The sequence below is a fragment of the Balaenoptera physalus genome (genome assembly GCF_965194825.1).
Source record: "Balaenoptera physalus genome assembly, chromosome: 10".
In the NCBI taxonomy this organism is placed as follows: domain Eukaryota; kingdom Metazoa; phylum Chordata; class Mammalia; order Artiodactyla; family Balaenopteridae; genus Balaenoptera; species Balaenoptera physalus.
The window spans coordinates 89914504-89931912 of record NC_138889.1 but is presented as its reverse complement, the minus strand read 5'-3'; the positions used below and the strand labels follow the sequence as shown (position 1 = coordinate 89931912).

Sequence of the window (17409 nt, the reverse complement as noted above, 5' to 3'; positions counted from 1 at the left end):
ACCCAGTCTTCATTCATGTTAAGACTATCACCCTGGCAGATTCTCCAAAGCGGAAGGGAGGGGAAGAGCCTTCTCAGATGGAGAGGTGCCCCTGAGAGTGGAAGCCGGGCTTTGATCTTTATTTTTTCATGGGCAGCATCTTCCTGCTTGAAACCTGAAGGACAGCTGGCTCCCAAGTTCCTTGCAAGAGAACCAGGCCAGATTCCTCCTAGTGCAACTTCATAATTACTATTCTCTAATGAGAAATAGATTTGATCATAGCAACTAGAATTTATTTTAGGCCTTTGTTCCAAGAACCTATTAAGGTTTCCACTTTGCCTTATACCAATTCTAGTATCGTCCTTTATTTATTTATTTTAAATTGAAGACTAGAGTGCCCTGAACTAAGATGTCTCAGCAGCATTTTTACCTAAACTCCTTCTTTTTCTTTCTTTTCTTTGTGGTTCTCCAGCATCCTTCTTTTTAGAGCTTTGAGTATCTCATAAGCATGGTGAAAAGGACTCTTCACACTGATGTAAACTTATGGGTGAAAGACTACAACTTACTCTTAAGAACTTAATTGGTTTTCCTGGTGCTGACGTTCTAAGAGGGAACCTTATCAACCATCCTATTTTTTTTCAAGTCAGAACTTGAGAAACAAGGTTTGAGGAAGGATTTTTCTCAACCCTTCTTGGTTCAAGAGGCCCTCTGGAAGATTTTATTTTTTTTTAGTTAACAGAGAGAGCAAGAGAAAGTATTTTGGGTTTTTTCAGGACACATAGGCATTACACATATAGGTCAGGGAGGAAATTGTGACTGAGTTTCTTACCCAACAGCTGTGTCTGTGTATACAAGTGTGCTAGGGACAGACTGGGGCCCAGGGGGAAGGCAGTGTTGTTTAGATCCTTACAAAAAAAGATGAATTTTCTACTATGGGGGAATTCACAGGTGGTTGCACTTTCCTGTAGAATAAGTAAATAAAATAAGTGGAGGTAATCTGGAATCTTCGAAGAACAGTTTAAATCAAGAGGACTTGCTGGACACAGCTAGGAATGGCTGCAGTCTGGGAGCTAATTCTGAGATCTGGACACATTATTTCCCTCTACTTCTTCCTCCCCTCCTCCTCCTTTCTCTTTTCCTGTTGTTTATTGGGCGCTTACCATTCATTAGACATTTTGCTAAGCAATTTACATACATTGTCTCATTTAATTTTCATACGAGCTTATGAGAGAAGTATGATTGTTATCTCCAATTGACAAACAAGGAAATCAAGGCTCCTAAAAGTTAAGTCACTTGCCCCCGACCAGGCAGAGGGAAAGGTAGAGCCAGAACTCAACCCCAGGTCTCTCCGTTCTAGACCTTGACCTCCCAACCATCACATCATACTGCTTCCTCACTAAACGTGTTCTGTTCTTTGTCCCCAGGGACAGGATGAGAACATCCGTCAATGTTGTGGGAGACTCTTTTGGGGCTGGGATTGTCTATCACCTCTCCAAGTCTGAGCTGGACACCATTGACTCCCAGCACCGAGTGCATGAAGATATTGAAATGACCAAGACTCAGTCCATTTATGATGACATGAAGAACCACAGGGAAAACAACTCCAACCAATGTGTCTATACTGCACACAACTCTGTCATAGTAGATGAGTGCAAGGTACCTTTCCCATTCATGGATATCGAGACCTGTATATAATAGTGCATGCTCAATTTCTTAAAGCAAACACAAAAGCCCTGCATGTATCATTGTCACATTTATTTTTCTAAAGAATCATGTAACTCCAGCATCTATGAGTCCCAGATCATCTAACTCTGTGTCTAACGTGGCAGGAAATCAACAAGTCTAATGGTGAAAGAGCCAATCGGTTGCTTGTTTTATCCATGTGATGTAAAACAATCATTTTGACCCCCCCGTCCACCCACTTCACAAATTCAATCAGTTTTCTTTGAATATTATGCTCAAGAATTTGTGGTTTCTAGGGCCTTGCTGGCTTTCAAATATTCTGTTCAAGTGAAACATCAAGAGAAATACTCAGAATCATTTGATTTACGTAGCACAAGTATTCCTTCTTGCTGTATATCATGTATTGGTCAAAAATGTGCCCACATAACTTTGTGCAGCTATCTTTCTCTTCATTATTTTTGTGGGAAGGTGAGTTTTGACCTGGCAATCACTTTGCTCCAAGAATGGGGAAGCAATTTCAAGTAAAGAATAACTCTCCTTCAGGCCAATTATCCATAGATGTCTTTAAAAAAACACTATATGTCACATACTGCCTGGCAGCACCTTTTTTCCTGAAGTGTGGATGTTCTGGACTCTTTTCCAAGCTGTTGGATGCTAAGTCTTCAAGCTTGATGGGCTCTGTCTAGCCTTCATTGTAACTAACTTGACATTGTCAAAGTCAAAGTGTCATGACCAGAGTGAAGCAAACTTGGAGAAACCCTGGCAGGTGAGCAGGGTCAACTCTAAGGGCTGTAAGTGACAACTGAGGACAATCTGAACCGAACACAGATTTCTGATACCTTTTTGACTCCTGCTGACGGATCTCATTTAATAGTTAATTTCTCCCTATGTTATTTCTGGGTCATTCCAAATATATGCCATGGCTTCTTCCAGACAACTAAGGATGACACAGAAGCAATCCCCTCTACTGGACTGTATCATAGGTCAGCCACCATCTTTGGTTCATCCCCTCTGTGTAAGCTACATGTGTGGGTAAACCAGGGCTCTGATGCAAATTAGGGAGGGACCCCGCCCATCAAGAGGCAATTGCATAAATTAATTGACTCAGTGAAAACAACTAAAATTGTTAGAAATTCAGATGCACCTAAATGGTATACTCCATTCTCCTGGAAAGTTAGTGTTTTCCACATCTCAATGATTGTGCTGGATTATTCCCCATCAAAATATTAGTTTTGGTAAACAAGGGTCAACATTCCACGGAATAGCTTTATGCTCTATTGTATTTAACAAGTATTCATCGTGTGCCTTGTGGGGTTTAATTGAGCACCCCCATCTTATTCCTATGATCTCCTATATTTTGATTATTAGTCAAGTTTTATTGAGTGCCCATAATCTGCAAAGCCCTGAGTTAGGCACTGGAGGACAGCAAAATGAATGTATAGTTATATAGTGGAGATACAGCTTGATCCCAATTACTGCCCTACGAGGAAAAATAGTAGTAGGAAACAAAATAAAATCACCACATATGTTCTTTAACTTTGCAGTTATATATAAGAAGAATCCTAGCGGTTAACTGCCTTTGGTGTGGCCCTTCTGGAGCATCTCAAGAGGCTTCTTAACAATATCGTGTAGGACAAGTTTTGAGGAAGGAGTATAGGCATGGAGATGTCTTTAGATTTCAGACTTCCTGCACTTTTTTTTCCCTTAAAGCATATCAAGCACATCAGGACAAATTTGCTTCATTTATTTTAGCAAACAGTTCAATCCCTAAAGGGAAATGTTGGTCAACTGTCTCTATCACTGTGAAGTAAGCCCATGAGGAGAGAGACTGCATCCCTGTTTATCACTGCTGTGCCCTAAAGCAGTGCCAGGCATGCAGTAGGCTGTTCAGAAATATTTATTGAGTGTATACTTTTAGCATCTCGACCCCATGCTTTAATTCAGATAACCTTTTTTGCTGGACAGTTTGATAGAGACAGTGGCTCAGTCTTTCTAGGTAATCGACCACCAAACCAACCACCTGCAAACTCATTGGTGAATTAGTGTTTAGATGGTCAAATGGTGAAACTGAGCAGATCATGGAAATGATGAAACGGCCATATTGGTTTAATAACTCTTCGGCAGTTTGCATTTTTTAGTGAAGTGATGGGTTCAGCTCAGTGAAGATTGTGAGGCGAGGCCAATCGACATTTCTCGCTCTAGACCAATTAACTGAGTTGACACCTATATGCAAAGAAGGCAGTCAGAGCTATGGAGATGAATTTGAAGGCTTTCCCAGAATATCTGAGTCACATTTACTCCTGCCTTTGAACCTCCTTCTGGTCCATTCTCAGTCTCACTGTTTTAAAAGCTGAGTTGGGAGACATCACTGCTTACTGCCAGTTCTCCCCTTTTGGCTCTTCCATTACCCGGGTGTTGGGACGGAGCCGGGTGGAGTAGACTGGGGGAGCGGAGTCCCTGCTTCCTTTAATCCAGCCAGAAAAAGGAAATGCCAAAAAAGCTGCTGTCCCAGCTACTTCAGAGACACAGGTGCCAGTATTTGAAAACAACAACCCCCCTGCCCCCGCCACCTGAGCTCTGTCTGGTTTTCCAAAGGCACCACACCATGATTTATAATGTTAATGTGGCACAGCTATTGATCTGGTTCATCACTGAAAGCCAAATAGGTACATTCAAGATCATGGTGAACAGGCAGCTTGCTCCAGGCAGATAGTTTATCCCTGGCCGTCTTTCCTGACAGTTCACTGAAGGGGAAACAAGTTTGCTGCTGCTCTGGTCACAACTTTAACCATTCTAAGCATTGTTCTGTCATGTTGGTCTCTCTATTTTCAAACTCTTGCCTGGTAACCGTAGTTTGAAGTTACGCAATGTTTTTAATTTTAATCAGAAGAACTGCATGTGATGCTTTCATTTGCTTGTTGCATGGTCTTTTTTAAAAAAAAACAATGCGGGGGCCTCATGGGGACCGGAGGAATGAGTAGTTTTTATTTTCATTTGCTTGGTTCGTGAAAAGTTTTCTGTTCCTAGCATGTTGTGTGTGTTCATAATGCATGCCTCTCACTTCCACTTGGGTAAGAAGAAGGCCAGATTTCTTTCAAACATTGCTGCGTTTGTCATGTCTCCATATCCTAATGCTTCCATAAATCCAGTCTCTCCATTATGTGGAATATCAGTCGTGGGTTTAAGTTTGCACATGACGTTGAGGACAGACAGATGGAAGGTAAGCTAGGAAAACGACTTAGACGTGGAGGGGAAAACTTCCCATTCTGTGTAAGGGTTCAGTTCGCTGAGAGCCAGGGAAGCATAATACTGACAGTCTGGAAATTATAGTTGATTAATAAATGTCTGCAATGAAATAATTTAGAGATACTGATTTCAGCCTTTTAGTTCCCTCCTTTCCTTTTTAATTTTTAAAGCCTGGATAGCTTATATGGTAGAGCCAGACCATCACGATTTGAAAATTGGACATGTATAAACTCCACCTGGCCTCATTGCAACTGAACCTTTCACGTGCATGAGTAGAACTAGCTGCCTAGTTCTGGATTTTTTTTTTCTCTGCGGTTGTCTGGAGTAGCACAAGGGCACTATGTTTTCAGGACTGCATTGTTGTGTGGTGGGTCTATGGGTAATTAGACACCTTCACAACCCTAAAATCATAGTAGAAGTTGTTTATTCCCCAACTTGCAAAGTATCTCTAGTCGCTCAATACCCCCCAAGACAAATATGTTTTTTTTTTTTAATGTTCGCAAATCAGTGTTGAAAACTAAGACCAGTTCAAAATCAATTTGGAAGGAACAACGTTTAAAATTAATATTTAAGTCGTGTAGTAGAATCTGGGTCTGGTGCTCCTCCACATAACCCCCCGGGTGGTTTTCTGGTTTGTGGCCCGTAAGCTGGATGTTGATGATAATTATTTTCAGGTAACTCTGGCAGCCAACGGAAAGTCAGCCGACTGCGGTGTTGACGAAGAACCTTGGAAACGTGAAAAATAAGGATATGACTGTCAGCAAATGCTTGAATAAACTCCCCAGCGTATCTTATGGTAAAAGAGGATATAAACAAGCTTTCGTTGAAAAGAAAAAAAATACATATATTTCTATGTTTACTTAATCTGTTAGCTGAGGCTTAGAGGATCTGTTGTGAGTCAGTGATAGGCACGGTGCTGTGTCTTTGCCAAATAATGCTTGGTAACCGTCTAATTTTCTCACTTGTATTATTGTTTGAATGGATGCCGCTGCAGGAATCAGTTTGAATTGAAGACGCGTTCTTGCCAGCTTCCCTTTTCTCTCAAGATGCAGAACCGTGGATGCTCTTTTCCCAGGGGACACGACTAAAGCCGTGTGGCACATTCCAGGGATTTGGATTAATGAGCAGACAGTCAGTGTGTTACTCTTTCCAGTGTTCTCCATGCCTCACCTTGTAACACACAAGAGATTCTGTTAGAAGCCTTTAGAAGTAAATCCCCTTAAATGTCTTGTAGCGTATGTCCTTGTGTTGATTAAAACAAAGTACCCATCTTAAGGTACAATTTCTCTTCTGTATACGCTTTAAGTTACATGGCTAAATGTTTCAAAGAGAGTCATAGTGGGAGCCATATCTTAAAGGTAGCCGGTTATGGAACCCACTGAGTCTCTGCTCTACCCCATCTAGTTTATGGGGATAATTGTTGAATTTCAAAGTAGGTTTCATAATTTGCTCTAAATTTGATAAGGGATTAGGATGTAATTTACATGTAACTTCTGTGTATATTGACAAAAGTAAGAGAGCACAGTCAACATACATTTTAACCAGATTCAAAGATTCAAATTTGTTTTGTGTTTGGTTTGCATCACCTGGCATAGTGAAATCAAGTGAGATTATTCGATCTATGCTTCAGTGTCTTTGTTTCGTTCATACAATTCTTATTTGGGTCTCTACCAAAAAAAGACATTCTTAATCCCCAAATTATTTCAATCATATTCTCATCAAACTAGAAGGCTTAATCATTTTACTCTCCTCACAGATGGAGGATAGTTGGGTTGGCTGTGCCTCTTTTAATACTAATCTCATGATAAAAACAAAACCAAAACACTGTTTGTTAGTTATCTAATATGTGGAAAGCTTTTTGTTATATTATATCAGAGCACCTAAAACCAGTTACAGGACACAGTTGGAAGCAGAGCCCATCTTTTCCCCCAGTCTTCTCTGTGGAAAGGAACAGAAAACAAACACAGGTGCAAAATCCTATAAAGGTGACATTCTTATGGCAAAGTCAAGGCAGCCTTGAACCATGAAGTAGGAACAAAGGATGGCTTTACAGAACTTCACAGATGGAATCTTCTCAAGGCTGTGAAAGTTTGAGGGAATACATAATATAATTGGAATAGCCCAGTCGGTGCCTTGCATGCTGTAGGCACCTCCAAGCTACATTTTTCAATGTCTGTACTATCCTTTTCTGTTGAATAACCCACAGTATTTTCCTAAGGTTGCTGGCTTTAGGAGTTTTCTGAGGACTTGAGCGTGAATCATTGAGAAATAAAGCACATTTGACGTGTGTAGAACCTTGGTCCAATGTGAGAGTAAGGTGTTTATCTGCGGTCAGCAGATGGGTGCCGAGATATTCATGAAGAGTCATAGAGTCCAGAATTTCTTAGGAGAGGGTGTTTACGGACATACATGCCCTTTATTACCCTCTCCTTGTGACTTTTCTCTTCCAAATCAGATACCTTTGGAACACACAAGAGATTCTAGTAGTTTTGTCTCTTAAGCCCTAGTTTTTTATTTTTTTGGATAAGTATCAGTGTTGAGCAGTATTAAGTAGTTTTTGCTTTTTTTTTTTAAAATACATTTGTCTTTATTTTCATTAGATGGACAGTTAAGAGGGTGGCCAAGGGCATGCTGAAATGTAGTAGTGGAAAATGCATCCTTTACAGCAGATGTTGTGGGTCAAAGGGACAGTTCCCGGATTTAACTGTGAAACTGTTAAGGATCATCGTTAAGTGGTGTTCCCAAGAGCTTTTTTATGGTGAGGAGGAGGATTTAGGCAAGGCATCTAGGAGCTTGTGGTTCTGCTGTTTAAAGCCAGGTTAGCACTTTTACACGCTGACATGTTACTCAAAGGAGTGGTCTCAGGATCGTCTTCCGAAGACTCTGCCTAAAAGTCTTCCCTGTTTGCTTGTCTTCAGCTTTTTCCTAGTTATCGAGTTAACCTACAAATATACAAGGCGACAGCGTGTTCAGAAGAAACTAGGTGCACAGCTTAACAAAGCAGGTTTTTCAGGTTTGAAACTATGCAGTAAGTTTCATGAGAATATACTTAGGAAATCAGTTCATCCGGAAGTTCAACAAATCAGTAAAAATAAACAATGTCTCAAATTCAGGACTAGCCTGAAAACCCAGGATGTATGTAGAGCTGACGTGTGACTGTGTCCTCTGGTTTTTTTAGGCCTCATTCATTCTTCTCATGCCATGCCCATTGGGGTTTTCCTTGCCCAGCATATGTGCCATAAACAGAACAAATAGATTCAGAATATACCTCTAACAACCTTTTTCTAAACAGGATATTATAACCTGTCAGTTATATGCATAGATTTATTTTAATAGGTCCAACACAAATATGAATGCTTGTAACAGTACATTAATGTTTGACCATGCATAAATGTTATACTTGTATACAGACATGGCAGGCCAGATACAGACACTGCATCCCTTAAGTTCTGTTAAGTCAGGGCTTTGGCAACACCGTTTTTTATGAACTCATTCACTATTTTTAGGAAATCAGAATTGTTTCAGGAGAAAACCAACAAGGTAGACTTTTATTCTCTCCTTTCTTATTTATGTCCTTTGGGAAAGCCAAGTGGAGTCATCATTTGATTACCTACTACAATTCAATGAATCAAGTCCTATCAGTGAAAAGAATCGCTCTCAAGGCAAAGCTTTGCCTTAGATCTTTGAGGATATGCCTCCCATGCAAAGAGCATCAGACAATCAAGGCAATCATCTAAATCACGCAGATCTTCAATATAAAACTTCAGATGATGAGTTTTGAGCCAGGTAGCTGTCAGGTTTGATTCTTCACTTCCTCTTGAGTGTGGAAACACAACCTATAGCCTCATTGCCGGCAGAAGTGGCCATGTTCCATAAAATATAAATATTTACTGCTCTTTACTCATCAGCTTTGGATGTTCAGGAAAGTCTACAGAAAGGTTGCCAAAATGCCTAGCTTTTTGGATTTGAACTAGTGGAAGCTGAGAAAGGCTTAGGGTAAATTCAGATTATGGGGAGATGTACTCCTGGTAGGTAAGGTCAGGAATCCCAACGACCGGTTGAATAGAGGGTCTCAGATCATTTCCACTCGTGCACAGAGAAATATGTCATTTGCAAGTTTATATCTAGTCAAGAAGCCCCTTTGGAGTTGGGTAACTCACCTACTGGATCCCCAAAAGGAAACCCAATCCTGCCATGCTTTTGCAAATACCACACTTCCCTTTGTTCCCAATAGCAAAAGTTATGGTACAATATTTCACTTTTGTCTGAATCAAGGGTTCTGTCTGTGCTATATTTTCCATGCAAAGAAGGTCGGAGAATTAAGGCAGTCATGTAGATAATATAGATCTTCATGATCTGAACCAAGTAGCTATTAGAAATATGGCAGTGAATCCAAATAGGTACCCACATGCTCAGAGAGAATGCTCCATAGTTCAGACTCTTGATAAACAAGCCCCAGCAGCTCTTGCCTGGTGTGATGACTAAATGCTCAGCAGTTACACCCAGTGGAGGTGGCTCTTCCCACTTCGCTGCTCTTCAGTGCTTGGGGCCATACAATTGTGTGGGTTGCTGGTTTGGCTTTGCTTATTCTCCAAATAAATTCATTCCAAGCCAAGAAAAAGGAACAAATGGGATTTTTTCAATTATTGTAATACTTGCTCTTTAAATAAGATATGACAGTCTAGGAGCCTAAAAAGATTAAGTTTAAAAACAAAAGGCTTGAAGGAATTCTGAAGTGAGAGTTTTGTAAGTCTAGTTGTCAGAGAAGATAAATGGTCTCAGTATCTGGTAATTTCTGGCTAAAACCGAGAAGGACCACTGAGTGCCAACCCAGGGACGTTGCATTGTAGGCAGATTGGTCTCCTTGGATGGAGTGAGTTCAAAGCTGTTCAGGCATCAGTTGCTTATGATTTTTCTGAAAAGAAAACCCAATTTCCACTCTTCCTTTTCCTCCCTTCTTATTCCAATGATCATTATTGCTGCTTAAGAGACAGTTTAATAAATGACCATCCAACTTAGCGCAAGGGTTGGTTTTAGAATAGATGACAGGGAATCTTAACTGAGTAGTGTCTTATTTCACTGCACAGCACAGCTAATTCAGGGAATGACATAGAGGTGAGGAGAAATAATGCAGTTGGGTGGAGAAACTTTTGACTTAGACTCTGCCCATTTTTATTCATATAACTTACACAAGTCACTTTACACACAAGCTCCACTGAAGAAAAAAAAAAGTGAAGTGCTGGATTAAATGATTAAAACCCCCATCCAGCCCTATGAAACCACCGTATAATGATCTCTACTTTAATTTCTTCTTTCATAAGAGGCTTACTACTATAACACATTAGCTATTTATATTGTAAGTCAGAGGGGCCCACAACAATGAATAATCAATTTGGATTTTTCTCATCCCCTTTGGGGGAAATTAAATTCAAGCCTCTCTCTTCATCTGAAGTTTTACAACAAGCTTGGAAGATGGCCATGTTCATCCACAGTTTGGTATTTGGGGATACAAACAAACTTCCTTTTATAAAACTGTCCTTTGCCTAAGGCACTGTCCTAATAGAAGTAGCAATTCAGCTCAGGGAAAAATGCTGCCAGAGTCATCATGAGGGGCCAGGATGAACCTATGGCCTGCCTCAAGGTCTTGCATCATTCCTCTTGCGGCAACAGGGCCCACTCCGAATACCCTAAACACACAGTTTCCTCCAAACAGTCCTAATTGCCAACCCAGTATGGGAATTTGGGAGCATCTGGCAAATCAACTTGAACACTCTTATGAAACTGGTGCAAGACTTACACAAAAACAGCGGCTGTCTGTAAATATTCCCTTTCCACTGGTACGCAGACACGCACATCCACGCACAGGGTGGGCCTGGGCCAACTCCTTTCTCTGGAGAGGTATGCAGGGATATTTGGTTGAGTTCATTTTCAAATTTTCCTCTTGGTTTGCTATTACTGTGGGCATCACATCACAGGTGGAGAAGGTCTATCTTACAAGAATAGACTTGTATTGGTGATCATTGCCTTCTTCAATGGCCAGAGTTTCTAGGCTGGATAAAATGCATGGTCTGTCTGCAAGGTGCATGTGACTGGCCATGGCCTTTGAACAATCTCTTGCACGTTCTGGTACTGCTGCAATGGGCCACTGTTTGCATCCTTGCTCTTTGTCCAAACTTCTGCTAAATACGCAATACGTTTGGTATTATTGTGTCGTGAGCACCTTTATTGCCAGAGAAGACTTCAGCTCTGTAGATGCGGGGCAGAGGGATGTAAAGCTAGTACTAAAAGGATCGAGTTAGTGTTTGTTTGTTTGTTCATTTAAATTTTTAGTGCAGAAGACCTGACACTAGAGCATCAAGAAAAAGATATTTCTTAACGGATCCATATAAGAATGTATGGAAAAGGAAGAGAAGCCCTCAAGTTCTTATTTCATTCACTCTAAATAATATCCTGAGTAACTACTGATCAGCTTTTTTTTTTTTTTTCCATGTCCAGCTTTGCCTCACCTTCTTACTTCGGGCGCAAATATCCATTTTGATATTTTTTGAAGTCCTTCTGATTATTATACAGGGTCCTTTTGTGCTGAGGATAAAACCTGCTACTGGAACATATCCCTGTACCTTGCAGAGTCAGCAGTTGACCTAGAGCCTGGGTAGCAACAGGTCTCCAGTTCCTCCGGAGACACCTCCCATCCCTGGGTGAGTGCTGGAACGTAACAGCTGACTGTGACCCTTGTCATCGTTCCCTGTGGGGATGGGGATGATGCAGCAGGAGATTCGCTCCTTCTGGGGCTCCGTTTCTTCTCAAGGCAACCATTTAGCTGCCTAGAAACAGCCTGTTGCCTTCGGTAGGAAAGAGATGCACACACTAGCCAAGGAAGTTAGTCTAGCATATCTCTGAGTTTTCGCCTCCATGGAGCAAATTCTCTGAAGTGTATGATCAGAACGCTGGCACTGTGGTTGCTCACTTCTCCAGGAGAGTTATTCTCCTTACTAAGAACTCATCCTTTGGCATCCAGATCTTTCCATAAACGACCTTCACTCCTTCCCTTCCTCCTTCCCCTGGGAAACCTCAGCATTGCATTTCCATGTTGCACAAGACAGATCAGGTTATCTGGTCACTACAGAGATTTGTATATAAAAAACTACTTTTGTGAGGATTTTTGTATATTGTTTTTCTATTTGTTTTCTACGGCTTGAGGAGAGAGCTGGCAAACTGTGAATCTAATTTGGTCTTGCTGCCCGCGGATATATTTCGGCTTCCTGGTAAAAATCTATGTTACCAGGGACAATATATTGCCCTCTGATCAGTATTGCATCCCCCCCAAAATTCCTCCAGTCCAACCTTACATTCTTTTTTAAACAAATCCGTGGGCTTCTTTGCTATTATTTATAAAGAGCATGAGAAAACATATTTAGAGTCCTGGATATTATATGGTTAATATTGATTTAGCCTTTCATGATGTTATAGGTTTGTATCTATTCTTCATAAACCATAAAGAACTCAGTGTAGACTGAATTGATCTATTTAGTATCTGTAATTTTGCAGACAGATATCTTCTTATGGTATTTTCTATATAACCACATATGTAGAATTACAACTAACTAGAGCACAAGACGTTTCTACAGCAATTTAGAGCTGTCAGTTGTTTCCTGAGCATACAGCCACATTTGAAAAATTTAAGAACCCAGTCCTTTGCGATGCAATGAACAAAATGACCATTAAGAACAAGGAGTCACTTCAATCCCTTAGCTGGTTAGGGTATGCATTTAAACAATTAGTCTTTTTAACTCACGGAATGGTGCTGACTCCTTATTATTATTATTTTTAATTAATTAATTAATTAATTTTTGGCTGCATTGGGTCTTCATTGCTGGGCTTTCTCTAGTTGCGGTGAGCGGGGGCTACTCTTTGTTGCGGTGCGCGGGCTTCTCATTGCGGTGGCTTCTCTTGTTGTGGAGCACTGGCTCTAGGCGCACAGGCTTCAGTAGTTGTGCCATGCAGGCTTCAGTAGTTGTGGCTTGCGGGCTGTAGAGCGTGGCTCAGTAGTTGTGGTGCACGGGCTTAGTTGCTCTGCGGCATGTGGGATCTTCCTGGACCAGGGATCGAACCCGTGTCCCCTGCATTGGCAGGCAGATTCTTAACCACTGCACCACCAGGGAAGTCCCCTGACTCCTTATTTTTGACACAAGGCCTTGTTTTCCCAGCTAAGCATTCTAATTTTGCTTTTCTCCAAGAAAATGAGAAATAAGGTGATAATAGTGGGATCATTTCTATGTCAGAATCTCCCATGTCTTCCTAATAATTTACGTGAAAATTGGTTTAGGAAAACTTTGAATAGAGAGATTGAGGGTGAGTGCAAGGAAGCAAATCAGGACAGATTTGTCGCAGTTCGTTCTTGCCAAGCAAATTGGTGGTAAATGTCACATTGTTATGTGAATTGAGCACATATTTTTAAGAAAAAAAAAATACTGGTACCAGCTCTGAAGCAATACTCCATCACTGGGGCTTAGAGTCACATTGAAATTGTTTAGAAGCAGCCCAGGTAGATTCTGTCCTCAGGTGAGTAATAATCTATGTAAATTTCCCCAAAAGGCAAATCAATAACTACTGCAAAGACAAGGGAGGGTCTTCCTTCCACCAAACACGCTTTCTGATATGGTTGTAGGGCTAGTATTTTTGCTATGTTTTAGGAGAATAGTCAGTTACATAGAAAGTGTACTGGTGTGTATTTGAACCCACCCCTCATTAAGCAAACAGATTAGATGTGCCCTCAACTGGCAACGACTGTATCTGTGATTTTCAAGTACAGATAGCTGTCAAGCATGAAGTTCTTGTGTGTACACAGTAACACTTGGTTCACGCATGAAGAACAGTGCCTATGTACTTTGTGTAGCTATAATGTAGGTATCTATGTGTAATTTCAGTGAAATGGTATATAGATGTATTGTAATTTAATTTAAATGTTATTTTTGGCCGTTCATCTAAGTGCAGTAGACATGTTGATTGTTGTTTTGAAAACCCTTCTTTTCCTTCTTAGATAACTAGTAGTGAATAATTTTTCCTCTTTCTTAAAGTGACTTGGGAATGTATATCAGTGAAGAACTTATCTATGAATCCTTTGTACCGATGGTTGTTTGAAAGTCTGTGTGTGTCCAGTATCTTTGTAAATATGCAGTTCGGGGCAAAGGAGGGTTGAATATGTGTCATGATTCTTAGTGAAAGGTCATCTGAAGTCTATGTAGTGCCCGATGAACGCAACTGTGGAACTTTTGATTATCTAGGCTTAGGTAGAGTTAGAATGAGGACATTTATCTATAGCCCTCCTTCGCTTGATGAATTGGGCTCAGAGAGACAAAAGGTTCGTCTCCTTCTGAGCATGAGCATGTTAGCATCATATCCTTAGGTAAAGGTCTGTCTCTTTGGTTGCCAAATACTGATCATGATACTCATGACTTAAAGGTTCTGAAGAGCCTCGTCCTCCTTGGTTTCTTGAGTCAGGGTACAGGAAAGACATTCACTGACTAACTGCCATGCAGGCAAAACCCCACAAAAGCACACTTCTGGTAGTAAATTGCACAGTTGTCTCTAGAAAGATAAGAGAAGCACAAGCATGGTCAGTGTACAGCTTTGGGGTTGCAAAAGACAAAAAAAAAACAAACAGCTGGTGAAGCACAGATCCCACATATGTGAAGGGAGTAGGACCTCTACCTAGTAGGCTTTGTGTGTGTGTTTCAAGTGGTTGAAGAGAGGGTTCAATGCAATTATATACCTGCCTTCAAAACACACATTCTGTCTAATTATCACTAAGTGGAATGCTGTGGGGTCTATAGTTCCTGTAACCCCTTTTTTCCTCTGTAAGGACAGAGAAGAATGGCCATGTGCAGCTGGGAACACTGAGTGCCCCTCTCTTTTCACAAGAGGAGTGAAGCTTAAGAGATCCTCTGAGGGCACAAAGCACATTAATTTTCAGTGTCTTCTCCAATGATTGGAGTGAAGGAATGTAAATGTGAACAGGCAGATTTTTTTTTTCCTGAAAATGTGGCTTCTTCCACTCCCGTCAAATTCAGGATGAAACCTTACCGAAAGAAAGCTAACCTTTAGGCAGGATTCCCTTTGAAGATTCTTGTGTGTCCAGAATGAAAGATAAGAATAATTGTTTCCCTCACATTCACAATCCCCATTGGTCTAAAGTCATGTAACAATAGAGCATCTATAGCACATAGTGTTTAAAGACTAATGAATGAAAAAAGATAAAAACTTCAACTAATTTTGGGGGTGTTTCTTACGTATGGTACTAGGAAATGCCTTGTTGGCAAAGCACATTTTGGGTAGTTGAAGTATTTTGTTCTCACCTTTAGCTTTCTAAGCTTTCTTACAATGTGGACTGATTACTGTAACATTACATGTGTAAAATAACTGGATATTCTTTATATACGGGAAATAATCTGTAAATCCAATATTTCACTAAGTGTTTTAACTTTTATGTATATATCTCTCATCAATAAATGTGGATTCCAATTTCTCTTGGTTGTTGCCTCTCCTTCAACTCCAATTTTAAACTAGTGTTGGTTACACGGTAAGTGTCTCCAGTGCTCCTTTTGGAGAAGTTTGTGAATCAAAACCTACAGTGTCTAAATGAATATTTTCTAGGAAGCCTAAATATATGGTGGAGTCACATCTTATGCTATAAAGTTATGAGTTGGATAAAAATGGTGTATAATCAAAATTAACCTTGTGAACAGCCAGTATGTGTTATCCCCCAAATCTCAGGAGCTTAAAGCAACTGAGGTTGATACCTTACTCATGTGATGTGTCCATCATAGTTTGACTGTGGGACTCTGCTCCACGCCACCCTCACTGAGGGAGTCTGAGAGAGACTTCCTCCTTACGCTTCTGCACTTGCCAAATGCAGGAAAAAGAGAACATGGCAAATCTTACACTGACTCCTAACGCTTCCTTCCAAATGTTGCATGCCTCACTTGTGCTCATTTACCAATGGCCAGAACTAGTCACATGGCTCTACCTAACTTCAGAGAGACAGGAAAGTGCAACCTTACCAGGTGCCCAGGAATAAAACTGGAAAGAGTTGACGAACAGCTCTAATGACTATTAGGCCGTAAAAAATTCCTTAAATCATTCATAAAGGATAGTATACAAACATATAGTCTTTCAATTAGTCCAACACGGCAAGTTTTTCTCTAGTATTGGGAAACTCATTGCTATGGAAGTAAGTGACGAGCATTTAGCAGTCATGTTGTAGAATTAAAATGCATGGTCTTCAAAAGTAGGATCACAGTCAGACTAAGGAGATTTTCATGCAGTGAAAGGTGTATATACAGGAATGGAGCCCCACTGAGAGAGTGACAGGTTTTCCGTTCACGCTCCAGGGCACCCACATATTGAATAGAATGGCTTGGATTAGTTGAAATGTTCTCTCTCATTGTTTGTTGGGAGGAAAGGAAGCAAATATTTGATTTTAACTAAATAAAATACATGTATGTGATACATCACAATTTCTTTCGCCAGTGTCAGCAATTTATGTAAATTGTTGGTGAAAATGGACGCTTCCTTTGAAAAGGCACTTTTCCTTATCCCTTTGGAGTCAAGCGTACATCACATCCATATTCAAAATGTTATTAAAATCTTATTTACAGAAAATATGCTCGTCGGTAAGTTTCTGGGCTGCCATTTGGTCTTAAAGTAGCAAAGAGCCACAAATCAGAGTCAAGGTAAACTACTTAATACTTTAGTATGGGTACAATTTGATCATTATCAACTACTTCTTCAAAAGAGGACACAGCCCAAGAGAAACTTGACTTTGCTTGTTCAGGGAGTATGATCCCCATGTTCTAATTTCTTACCCTGTCTTCTGGAACAGAGGTGTTTAATCCACCCACTGTCATTGTAAGGCCACTTGTATGTTGCTTCAACTTACCGAAAGAAGAAGAAGCAGAAGAAGAAAAAGGGGAAGAAGAAGAATTACTATTATTTTGGGGGTGAGAACGGAAGGAGGAATTGTAGACTGGGAACCAGGAGGCAGGAGTTCTGATCTTTGCACAGTCACTAAAGAGTTGTGCAAATGTGGTCAAGGCCCTTTGCAATTTGGAAGTCATTTTGACATATGTAAAATCAGGGGTTTGAAGTAGATAATTTCTAAACTTTTGAACGGTGAAATTTGAATTCCGTCAGCTGGGTAAGTCATCATGACTACAGATAGTTTTATTTTTTAATCTGATTATTTTAACATAATATACATACAAAAGAATATATGTAACCTACATCTAAGTCATGATGCCACATGATATAGAATCATACGAATCTATTAGCCAGTGGAAAAATTAAAGCATCACCCATAACTTCCCTTGACCTCTGTACTCCTTCCTTACCCCATTAAGCTGCTTTACTCCCCAGGGGAAACTGCTACTAGGAATTTTGTGTTTATCATTCCTCTGCTTTAAAAAATATTTTTATCTCACACACATGCATGAGTCCACAAGC

At 40.4% G+C, this 17409-nt stretch overlaps 1 protein-coding gene across 2 annotated transcripts in view; it reads left to right on the top strand.

The window, feature by feature from the left end:
• The window catches only part of SLC1A2 (solute carrier family 1 member 2), a 112505-nt gene extending 97072 nt beyond the window's left edge, over nucleotides 1-15433 (top strand). For both annotated transcript variants that reach the window (XM_082410495.1, XM_082410494.1), the window contains 2 exons: nucleotides 1404-1635; nucleotides 5583-15433. In XM_082410495.1, the coding sequence (XP_082266621.1) occupies nucleotides 1404-1635; nucleotides 5583-5654 (304 nt within the window). In that variant the 3' untranslated portion in view covers nucleotides 5655-15433. The remainder of the gene's footprint in view (nucleotides 1-1403; nucleotides 1636-5582) is intronic.
• Nucleotides 15434-17409: the final 1976 nt, after the last annotated feature.